This window comes from Hordeum vulgare, chromosome 2H (assembly GCF_904849725.1).
Source record: "Hordeum vulgare subsp. vulgare chromosome 2H, MorexV3_pseudomolecules_assembly, whole genome shotgun sequence".
Lineage (NCBI taxonomy): Eukaryota > Viridiplantae > Streptophyta > Magnoliopsida > Poales > Poaceae > Hordeum > Hordeum vulgare.
Window position 1 is genome coordinate 116,586,590 of NC_058519.1, and position 12,141 is coordinate 116,598,730.

Sequence of the window (12,141 nt, forward strand, 5' to 3'; positions counted from 1 at the left end):
AACTACAAGGCAGCGGGCAAGCTTCTAATGGAGAGGATTCCTACACTATATTGGAGTCGAAACTGGCAAGAAGATTGATACACAATCTGTTCTCTATGAGGACCAGCGAGGAACCTTTGCTAATGTGATGGCAATCCAAAACATTTCAGAAAAAAAAACCTCGTAAGTCGACTCAAGTTAATTTCAGCATGAAAAGCAATTTAATTTCAGCAAGGAACCTTTGCTAATTTGGGTTTTTACTTTTTACCATTTAAGTTGATTGGTGGCGTTCATATGGTGGTCGAGCAATTGAGCTACAAAGGTTTGCAAAGCGTATTGTTAGTCTTTGTGCTTCATCATCCGGTTGTGAGAGGAATTGGAGCACATTTGAATTTGTGAGTAGCTTCATTCTCTTCATTTCAGCAAGAGCAAGTTAATTTCAGCAAGTTAACTTCTTTCTCTTTATTCACTCTATTTGCTATTTGTAGATCCACACAAAGAAAAGGAACCGTTTACAAGTTCAAAGATTGAATGACAATGTCTTTGTTTCATACAACCGGAAGAACATGGATAGGTTTAAAAAGAGGCGTGAGAAGATGGGTGACAAAAGCTATGATCCTCTTATCATTGAGGATTTTAATTGGGGCAATGAGTGGGTTGACCCAACAATACGCCCAGCCCAATGTGCTCGAGAGTGTCCCAATGACATTCCATGGGAGCTTGTTGATGAGGCTGTTGGTGCAAGTTCGTCGCTGTGAGGTCGCAGTTTTCCTAGAGCTACAACCATGGAAAGGAGGCACTCAAATGCCAATATCCAGTACGAGAGGCCGCGCAAAAGGTCTGCTCCATCACAACCATTTCATAATGAAGATGGTGAAGACGATGACCAAGAACAACACTCAAGAATCCCCAATGGAGAGGATGATGATTCAGACTTTCCTCAAGATGATGTTGATGTGACCGATGATGAAGAAGATCCAACTAGTGCTGACCAAGATGGTGAAGACAACACAAATGCTACCATGGATGAGTTCGATGATGGCTATTGAGTTCATTGTGTTTGCCTGTTTGGAACCTATTTTATGTTGTAATTTGTGAACCTAATTTATTTTGTGTTGTGGACTTGTGGTTGTGGAGAGCTAGACCTATTTGCTTTTGCACTCATGTTTGTCATCTTATTTGCTTTTGCACTTGTACTCCCATTTACTCTCTGTTTTCCTTACCAATGGTGGTCTGTTAAGTACTTAAGTCAAGTTTTAACCATGTATGTTCCATCTTTATGCAGATTTCTATTCTGGAAGAAAGAAATGGGAAGAAAGATGGAAAAAATGGATGTTGTGTGGGCTCAACAACCAGAAAAATCAAGGTATTTCGACTATTTATGTCTAGTGCTCTAGTCATTTTATTCATCATCATCTGTTCAGAAAATGAACTAAGGCGTCGCCTCGCCTCGCGCTTTAAGCGCCTAGGCGTTGCGGCGCCCCCCCCCCCCCCCCAAAAAAAACGCCTTAAAACGCCTGGACGCCTTAAAAAGTATGATCCTTACTCACAATGGCAGTGCCCTGGAAAAAATAACTCCAACGGGTGAACCCCGCATACTCTGATACCTCTGATACCCCAGAACTTCCGCTCTGTGCGCACAACTATCATGCTTCCTTCCAACACCCTAGCACGCCACCGCCAATCCTCTATGCTTGTCATGTTGGCTTGTTTGGCTCCCCTACCTATGCTTGTCATGTTGGTTGTTTGGCTCCGTCAGTTGATATATCAACGTACTTCGTGCAGCTTATTAACTCGTCTATGGACCTAGGTCATGAAGCTTATTATCTATGCATGGACCCACTTGCATGTTGATGGATGGACCTACTTCATATAATCATTTAACCAATTCGTTTACTTCACCGTTGACCATATTGCTTTACATGTTCATTCTGACACCTCATTACTCTGTACAATGAAACAAGCCGTGTGTAGTGTATGTACTTTCAGCAATTTCACAATATTTGCAATAAATACTCCAGTTGTTGTCAAGGACTCAAGGTGTAGCCTTGTCTTGTGAGTGCTTATGAGAAACGGTCCAACCCAAGCCTCTCTTTTAGCCCGTCTCTCCATTTCTCCAACCAGGTCGAGCGGTATCAAGCATATTTTCGAACAATCTTGAATGAGGAAAGTCAAGGCTGGCTCAACTCATTGCCTCCAACCCTACAGGAGGGAGAGCTAAGGGGCAGGTGGACAGCGATGAAGATGACGCATTATCTTTTGCAGGGCAGGAGTGCAAAGGAGAAATGCTGCGAGGAAGGGAACCAGACGAGCACACAGAGGAGTACACAGTGGTTGCAGAGGGACAGGAAGATGGAGAAAGCAAACGGTGTTTGTAGCGACGTGGTTGGAAACCACATGCGTGTTTGCTAAATAGAACGACCTTTCTATCAATGACTATATGTCCCTTGATAATGATGCTCCGTAGAAACGCATATGCATCCTATTAGTTACACAAAAATATCAACTGAGAGCCTGATTTGAAACCACCCAGCCAGTTGCCAAATACTACTACTTTAGGAGTTCCATTTTTATGGGAACGTACAAGTACTACCCATAACTTGCCTAAGTAGCAAACCAACATGGTAAACTTGAACATGAGCCTATTTAGTTGCTAGCATTTCAGTCCAAAAAACTTTGGTTGGTAGCCACATGTGGTCAAAAGTATGGCATGTCACTTTTGTGGCAAGCAAATTCTTACCTAAAAGTGTTGTAATGTCTGGCCCAAAAACATGTGTCAACGACATGCAGGGTATAGGACTGAAAATGTGTGGTGAGCCAGGAGCCACAAGTTTTGCAAATAACCAAACACCAACACCGCAGTTGCCAAACTAAGGTGTGGCAAGCAAGTAGTGGCCACAGGCCTAGCAATGAGTTAAGGCATGTTTGGTTCACTGCCATAGTTAGGCAAGTTTGACACTCTACGGTAGGTATTTAGTTCTTTGGCACACTGTCCTGACATGAACAAACCTGGCATAGACTCGTGCCTTTCCTGAACTTGCTTAAGGTGTCACCCGAAAAGGAGTGGCTTGCCATAGTTCGCCAAAACTAGGTAAAGCAATGTGTTTTTTATTTGATAATTCGTTTCGGCATTCAGTGCCACATTTAATTGGAACAAATGAACCTTTGCTAGAACTTAGAACATCATCAAAACACATACTAATCTATGGTTCTATGTCCATTAAGATACTAAGATCCCAGGATAAGTCAACTTATCCTGGGCAATATTGGACTAATGATCCATTGAAACTAGGTATAGAGTGATCTGGTCCATCTATGATTGTTCATATGGAATGCAATATTGTCCTGCAACTGTTTTCAGTGCAATATTTCAAAACTGATGCTGATGCAAAAGATGAATGATACCTGGGCCAAAAGAATTTGATACTTAAAATTTGTATGGATAAAATACAAAATATGCAATTCATATATGGAGATCGTTACCACATGGCACATGTGGCAATCCAAACTTGATGAAAATAAATATGGAGACCGTTGTAACTTCACAGGCATTCAGGATCAAATTAGATACACTAAAACATGTGATAATTATAACACCAGGTTTGCCATCAGTAATATTAACTCTTCAATAATGAAACTCTGCATCAGTAAATAATGAAACTCTGAATCAGTACCAAGATGAATATCTTTTGGAAGAAATGAAGGATCCCAGCGTTCCAATTCCTCCGCCCAAGTATAACGCAGAACAGCTGGGCACACTATTAATAGAGGGCCCTCGTCCTTGAAGCAACAAGCTATTGCAATTGCCTGCATTTAAATAAATGAGAACATACTGCTTCCCCATTCTGTTCAAGAAAATAATACTGCTTCAACATGGAAAAAAATCAAAAAAATACGCTCAAAAGCAGATATGATGATTTCTTCATAAGGTCTAAAAGAAAGTGTTATATAACTAATTGTTCAGTAAAATAGACATAAAATTCTAATCTGTTACTGCCCAAAATGTATTGATGCAAGATCAATAGCAGTGTGCTCAATATTCATATGCCAATTTACTGTATTTTGTTAGTGTTAGGAAAGCAACTTATCTTTATTAAAGGCCCAAGGGGCATATATATATTACACAAGACTTGAGGTGCAAGGAAAGTAAACATAGACTAATAGGACTCCTAGACTACTACTAATACTTCTTAACACCCCCCCCCCCCAAATGCAAAGCGTATGCAATAGCATTGCATTTGAAGAAGTGTAAAACTAAAAAAAATGATAATCCAAATCCGCGTCTTGAGAGTGTCGTCGTAGCATGAAGAGTCTTCAAAACTTGTCGAGTCGCCGAAGGGGATAACGAAGAGATGGCACATCAGAGGAAGACACCGCATCACTTGAAGATACAACATAAGTATCAAGAGAAGATGGGTTGTCAAAAGAAGATTGCACATCAAGAGAGTAAAGCGTTGCATAGAAAATCATAGTCCACGACAACCGACGGCGAAAGAAGCTCGGCGGTTAAGGCACGATGGACGTAGATCGACAATGCAAAAGAAGTCCAAAAAATCCTATAGAAAACAACGAGGGAAAATAGGCCACAAAAGTTGTATAGAAAGCATCAGAACGGGAGAAAGGCTGACAGACAAAGGTATGGTGGACTCGCATGACATGAGAAACACAAAATATCAACGGATTTGATGGACGCGGGAAAAAATATAAAAAACTAGAGAGCTAGGAAGCATATACTAGACGAAGATGCAAAAGCCATCGTGAAAGCATACAGTAGACTATGGAACGGCGGGAGCATCGCAGAGCAACAGGGAGCAGCATCACGTAGCAACAGGGAGCAGCTAGCAGCAGCACATAATCAGGCCCAGCTAGAACCGCACAGCACAGAACCAGCTAGCGGCAGTAGACGGAGGCACGGAGCAACACGCGAGCAGCAGCAGGACGCAAGCACTAGGCAGAGGTAGCAGCACACATACATGCTCGAAGAAGGCAGCCTTGTGCACGAGCGTGGCAAAAGGCACGCATGGGCACAGGCGTAAGGCAGCGGAGCTTTGGCGGAACGACGAGAAGCAGCCTCAGGCATTACCCGTGTCCATCCAGATTGATCTCGTTCGGCTGGAGTAGCAGCCTTCATGCGCAGCCGAGCGCTGGCCCGAGAGAGCAAGGAGGCTGACAAGATGGTGTGTCGCTCGATCTGGATGAGAAGACATTGATGGGGTAGCGCCTGGCATCGCGAGTGTGGGCGGGGGCACACAAGCGGAGGTTGGCAGCGATGATCTCGTGTCCCAGCCGGATCTGGATCGAGGACTTGCGGCCCGTTTTGGACTGCAACGGGGCGGCCAGATCTGGAGCTTGACGTGTGGGCGTTGACCTGGGGGCTGGGGCAGAGGCAGCCGTGACGCACAACGGCGCGTCGTAGGTAGCAGCTGATGAAATCGATCCAAGAATAGATCGACGAAGACGAAGACCGTAAAAAAATGATAGGAGGCGAGTTGCGGCGCTGAAGGTGACCTAAACCTATGCTCTAATACCATGTTAGGAAAGCAACTTATCTTTATTAAAGGCCCAAGGGGCATATATATATTACACAAGACTTGAGGTGCAAGGAAAGTAAACATAGACTAATAGGACTCCTAGACTACTGCTAATACTTCCTAACAGTAAGTTGTAACACCGTGGAACAAACAATTTTCTGCATATAAACTATCCACACAATAGTTATACACAAAATGCAATATGCTCACCTGGAGAGTCTTGCCAAGCCCCATCTCATCTGCAATAAGGCAGCGCCCTTGCCTCCGAAGCCCAAATTTCACACCTTCAAGTTGGAAGGGTAGAAGTGCATCTCGTAATCGACGTGGCAGCTTCATGAGAAGCTCGTCAACTTCTTTATCAGAAGCGCAGTTTGTGCCAGCATTTTGAACAGCACGCCTTGTTCTATAAGGTATATCTTGCACAACAACGCCAGTCAACTTCTTCAAGCATTGCAACACCAGCTCATAGTGCACAAGTTTAAAGACAGAAGAAATATGCCCGCTTTGACTTTGTGTTGTAGAGAATGGTACAGCCTACCAACAATAAGAGGGAAGAATATCAGTTTAGATTCTAGACCAAAAAGCTTATCATCCAGAAAAGGGACTAAGAAGTAAGAACCAGATGAAAATAATTACTACAGTAGAAATTGACATTTTCTATGCTTAAAAGCATACACAAATTATTCGATCCACAAAAGGATTACTCTAAAATGTGATATAATCACCATTTACTCCCTTCAGTCCTATAAAAGCTGCCATTACAGACATCTTCGCGGTCTTCAAAATACAACTTGGACCGTTAACTTCTATTGCAATATGTCTATAAAATCCAAAATGGTTATTGCGAAAGTACTTTCCAAAACAGATTCACACATATGATTTTCAAGTATCTAATCTAAACATTTTGCAAAGACGCTATCAGTCAAAATTTCAATAGTTCGACTATATATACCCTTGTCCAAAAGGTATGTTTTACAGAACAGTGGCTACTGTGAAGATAATTAAGTGGAACAATCATTTATATTGATTAAAAAGGCGACACTGAAATATGGACGAAATATTAGTTGCTGGCACTTTATACTTAGTTGTGGCTTTCCGCAACCAAAAAAAAAAAACAGTTCTGTTAAGTCTCCGACGACCGAGACTTCGTTGATCTTGCATGAGATTCGTGCAAACAATTTCCATTTAGTTTTCTGTTTTTCTTCCTACATACTCCCTCCTCCCAAAATTCTTGTCTTAGATTTGTTTAGATATGAATGTATCTAGTAAAGTTTTAGTATTTTGATACATCCATTTCTAGACAAAGCTAAGATAAGAATTTCGGGACAGAAGGAGTATTATATCACTTGACTTAGACTTGGTTCGACTGAGACCTAGTGACACCCAAATAAATTAGTTGTGGCGTTCGGTAGGTAAAGCTGATATCTGGAAGGCCAAGCAAATTCTTCAACGCTCGGCAGTTAGACCAAAAGGCAGAGCATTTTCAGGGTTCGACCTCCAATGTTTGTGTCTAGCATTCTATTGCATAGAGCCATGGACAGACAGAAGACTGGGCAGAGAATGTTTGGAGCAAGATCGTTGAGGCGATTATCCATGTGAAGGTATGAATGGGTTGATTTGGCTATGGCACAGGGGATTAGATCACTAGGCTATGAGTGAACCAAACCTTCTGAGAAAATTCATATGAAATACAGCATCCATTTAGCAAGAAAATGCTCTAAAACGAACAACTAGCCAAGAACCCAAATTAAAGAACGGCCATCTGTCACCACCATTCTTGGAGCGGTTCAGGCATGTCGAATGAAAGAAGAAAGAATGGTTAAGAAAACACTCGCAAACACCAAGAAATACGAAAAAGGATATTTTGAAGCAACTCTTGGCATAGTCCAAGAAAGCACGGAATTACTCGCGCATCACCAAGAAAGAACCAGATCCCTAATCGGAGCCCGAATCGGCAAAAGATGCATGCATTGGACAAGAATTCAAGAACGCGAGGATCGTACCGAAGCGACGCAGTCCTCGACGGCGCGGAGGCAGTCGGCCTCCCCGGGGAAAGCCTTGCCCTCCGCTCGGCCGACTGTGACCTGGAACTCGTCGGGGCTGCACAACTCCAGCACCGCCCGGAACCCCGTCGGAGGCGCAGGCGGCGGCAGCGTCTGCGGCGGCGGGCAAGGACGCGGGGGCAGGGGGTGGGCGATTCTTGGGCACTTGGCGAGCCTGAACGACTCGGTGGTGGTGCCGGCGGCGGCGGCGGAGCGCTTGAGCCTCTCGAGGGCGGCGAGGCGGCTGGCCTCGATGCGGCGGCGCTGCTCCTCCGTGAGCCTCACGGGCTCCGCCGCGATCTCCATGGACCGAGACGGCACTAGGGGTTGCGGAGGCGTGGGGTTCTCTGACAAGAAACGACGGGCGTTTCGGCCGATGGGGGGAACGGAACACGGAGAGCGGGGAACGGCTAGACGAAGGATGTATTGGGCCACCAAGCCCGCATTTCATATAGGCCGCGCTGGACTGGGATGGGCCGGGCCCGTCACCTCCGACGAACTTTCCGATACCAGCAGGGCAAATCTAGAATGTTTCTAACCACGAAATCATTACTTAGGGAGTACATCTCGCAACGGTTAGGCGGGGTGTATCCTCAGCGCGACAAGTGTCGCGTTCTCGACGCGTTGGAGACCTTTCAACAGCGTTCCGCGCGTGACACTCGTCGTGTAGGGAAGAGTCCCGTCATTTTCGATTTTCGTTTTCGCTTTTCCGGTTTTTTCTTTTAGCAATTAAGCCCCTAAACAATTTAGGTTTTCCAATAATCCTCCGACCTATTTGTTCAGATTTGCTTCGTCCCGTCTCGCGGCCGCCGTTCGCTGCTGCCGTTCGTTCCGCTGTGGTCGTCCTGTCGGCGTCCGTCCCGCTGTCGTCGACCTTCCGTCGTGGCCGCGTCGTCGTCGCATCGGTGTGGTTGTCTCTGGTAAATCGCCCTGTTGTTTTCCTGTTTTTCTGTTTTCGTTTTTCCATTATATTTCCGAGAAATTGAGATTTCATGGGAAATTACGGGTGGGGGCTTCCAACACGACCAAATGTCAACTTTCAATTCTGATGTGGAGTGAGTTCTTATTGATCACCGTTCTTTTGTAGGTAATGGCTTTCCCCTTTTGTCGAGCTGAAGGTGGCCCTTGTTCTTCCTTTGATTCTTGTGCGTCTGTGTTCACTGTGGTGCTGGATCGTAGTTGTTCAAGGCGTGTTGTAAGAATCTATTTCTTGTTTATCTGATTGTGGCATATTGTTGATGTTGTTTTGGTTGGAATGTATTCCAATGCCTTTGTTTATATGATTATGATGTTTGCTTCCATTCTTGTTGTAGTATGTTCCATGCAGTGTTAGATCACATCTTGCTCGGTATATTAAGGAGTGCAGAGCTTTAGCTATTCGGAGGGGTGACATAGATGTTGATCTTGCTCTTCACAACAGTGAGGGTAACTTATACCATGTTCTGTTTAGACATGGTCGGATGAGCAGTAAATTCTATGGTTCTTCGTGGGAGGAACTTGTGAATGATTATGGTCTCCATCATCATGACATTATGACTGTTAGGCTTGAGCGCTATGGAACTATGATTGGTGTCGATTTTCATCGGGATGGTGTTATGTTGTTCCCTTTACCCTGTGTTGGTAAGTTATTTGTTGGACTGTTTTTTAGTTTTGTTTCAGTTTATACGTTTGTTGTTTTGCTCAGTTTGTGAAATTATTTTTTTGTAGCTCTTGAGGATCTGAGTGAAACTCGGAGGGGACTTGTTGACAGTTGTTTTTATAGTCTTGGTGTCACTCTGAATTATCATCAAATGTATGTCATGTCGCGACAGCTCTTTCATGACAACTACATATGATGTTCTCCCTTTGTTCACAGGATTACCTCCATGAATGTTAATGATCAACATATGGTGAGCTTGTTTTTGGTTACTGTTTATTTATTTGTTATTTATGTATCTTGAGCTTTGGAGTTTATTTTTTAAAATTTGCAAGTTGAACATCATATAACTTGATGTTTTTTGTCAGGTTATTCCGAGCTTGGTTGTGAGTAGTTTGAAGGATTTTTTGTCAATTCCTATGACTGGTTCCTTAACTCTTGAAATTGGTTTGGATTCTGAAGGTGATGATATATATGTGAGCATTCCTTGTTGCTACTTTATTGGCTTGGGTGGTAGAATGGTGTTCAAGAAGGAATGTTTCAGTAATTTTCTTCGAGCATCGTCTATTGAAGTAAACAATTTGGTGCTCATAACCTTCAAAGAGCGTGATCAGGAGCTTGTTGTTATTTTCAACCTTCTACCGCAGTGATCCTACTTATACCGTGGCTCTTGCCTTTTAGAATTATAGATATTCAGATATGTTGTACAGATGGATTGTGCTTCTTGTCTTTTAGAGATTGAGGGCATCTCGCATTGCACATGCGTGCAACATTATAATGTAAAATCGTGCTTTACATCACATACCTTGTTTTCTTGTCTCACTATCCGGTGTGCCTATGATATATAAATCGGATTGGATGTTTCTAATAGAAACCAGTGCAAGTGGTGGCTTCACTCCCGTGCTTGTAGGGTCTTCAATACAGTGGCCTCCACACCTGTGGACGTAGTGGTTTTAATACTGTGGCTCTATAGGGGCTGCATAGGGCCGCACACCTGTGTTCGTAGAGGCTTCAATACCGTGGCTATATTGGGCCTGCACACCCGTGCTTGTATATGCATCACTCTCGTGCCTGTGGTGGCTTCAATTCCATGATTATATGGTGTGGAGACCCGTGCATGTAGAGTCTTCAATACGGTGGCTATAGGGGTTGCATAACCGTGCCCGTAGAGGCTTCAATCCTGTGGCTATAGAGGTTGCACAGCCGAGTTCGTAGAGGGTTTAATACGGTGTCTGTGATGGCTTGTGCTTCACTGTCATGTTTCTGGAGACTTCACTCACATGGATTTGGTGGCTTTCCTCCCATAGTCGTGCCTGTGGTGGCTTCAGTTCCGTGATTATATGGGGTGCAGACTCGTGCCCGTAGAGGTTTCAATACCGTGGCTATAGGGGTTGCATAAGCGTGCCCGTACATGCTTCAATCCCATGGCTATAGGGGTTGCATAACCGTGCCCCTAGAGGCTTCAATCCCGTGGCTATAGAGGTTGCACACCCCGTGCCCGTAGATGGTTTAATACGGTGTCTGTGATGGCTTGTGCATCACTGCCGTGTCTCTGGAGACTTCACTCACATGGATGTGGTGGCTTTCCTCCCGTAGCCATGCTTGTGGCGGCTTCAGTTCCATGATTATCTCGGGTGCATACACGTGCCCACAGAGGTTTCAATACCGTGGCTATAGGGGTTGCATAACCGTGCCCGTATAGGCTTCAATCCCAAGGCTATAGGGGTTGCATAATCGTGCCTGTAGAGGCTTCAATCACGTGGCTATAGGGGTGCACACGCGTGCCCGTAGAGGGTTTAATACCTCGTCTATGAGGGCTTGTGCTTCACTGTCATGTCTCTAGAGACTTCACTCACATGGATGTGGTGGCTTTCCTCCCGTAGCAGTGCCTGTGGTGGCTTCAGTTCCGTGATTATATGGGGTGCTGACCCGTGCCCGTATAGGCTTCAGTTCCGTGATTATGTGGGGTGCAGACCCGTGCCCGTAGAGGTTTCAATACCGTGGCTATAGGGGTTGCATAACCGTGCTTGTAGAGGCTTCAATACTGTGGCTATAGGGGTTGCATAACCATGCCCGTAGAGGCTTCAATACCGTGGCTATAGGGGCTGCACACCCGTGGTCGTAGAGGGCTTAATACCGTGTCTGTGAGGGCTTGTGCTTCATTGTCGTGTCTCTGGAGACTTCACTCACATGGATGTGGTGGTTTTCCTCCCGTAGCCGTGCCTGTGGTGGCTTCAATTCCGTGATTATATGGGGTGCTGACCCGTGCCCGTATAGGTTTCAATACTGTGGCTATAGTGGTGCACAGCCGTGCCCGTAGAGGCTTCAATACCGTGGCTATATAGGGGGTTGCACACTTGCTTGTATGTGCATCACACCTGTGCTATATAGGGGGCTGCACACCCGTGCCCGTAGAGGCTTCAATACTGTGGCTATAGGGGTTGCACACCGAACTCGTAGAAGTATAAATCTCGTGGCTATAGGGGCTGCACAACCGTGGATATAGGGGTATTATTTTCTTAGTCATACGTGCGCTTTCCTTAGATGAATTAGTGCTTTTTTGGCACCCCGTGCGTTCCTAGTTATTACTGTGCTTTGTCTGTCTGTGATAGCTGTTCATCTCTTATATGCACCACTATGTAAGTTTCGTGTATATGTAGACCTTCCTGATATGAATGTGTGCTTTTGATTTTACATGACGGAAATCGTGTGTAGAATTGTTGTTTGTGATTTCGTGTCATATTTATTACGTCCTCCGTACCTGTTGCTCACGCACCACCCTGACACGAGATTTGAAGTGTTTTTGTTTTTTGTTTTTTATCGGCCAGGAATTAAAGTGTTCATAACGGAAAGTGTCCATGTAACATAGGAACTAGTGGAGCATAGGAAATAGTCAGTGTCATAACATAGGAAATTTCACCACCTTATTCTAAAATTACAGTAGGATAGTAAG

At 44.5% G+C, this 12,141-nt stretch overlaps 1 protein-coding gene across 1 annotated transcript in view; it reads right to left on the reverse strand.

Annotated features, from left to right (window-relative positions):
• Positions 1-7,910, reverse strand: part of LOC123425439 (DNA annealing helicase and endonuclease ZRANB3) — a 29,520-nt gene extending 21,610 nt beyond the window's left edge. Inside the window, exons 1-3 of the mRNA XM_045109143.1 lie at positions 7,514-7,910; positions 5,721-6,044; positions 3,654-3,786 (exon numbers count right to left, since the gene is read on the reverse strand). Coding sequence (XP_044965078.1) covers positions 3,654-3,786; positions 5,721-6,044; positions 7,514-7,858 — 802 coding nt within the window. The 5' untranslated portion in view covers positions 7,859-7,910. The remainder of the gene's footprint in view (positions 1-3,653; positions 3,787-5,720; positions 6,045-7,513) is intronic.
• Positions 7,911-12,141: the final 4,231 nt, after the last annotated feature.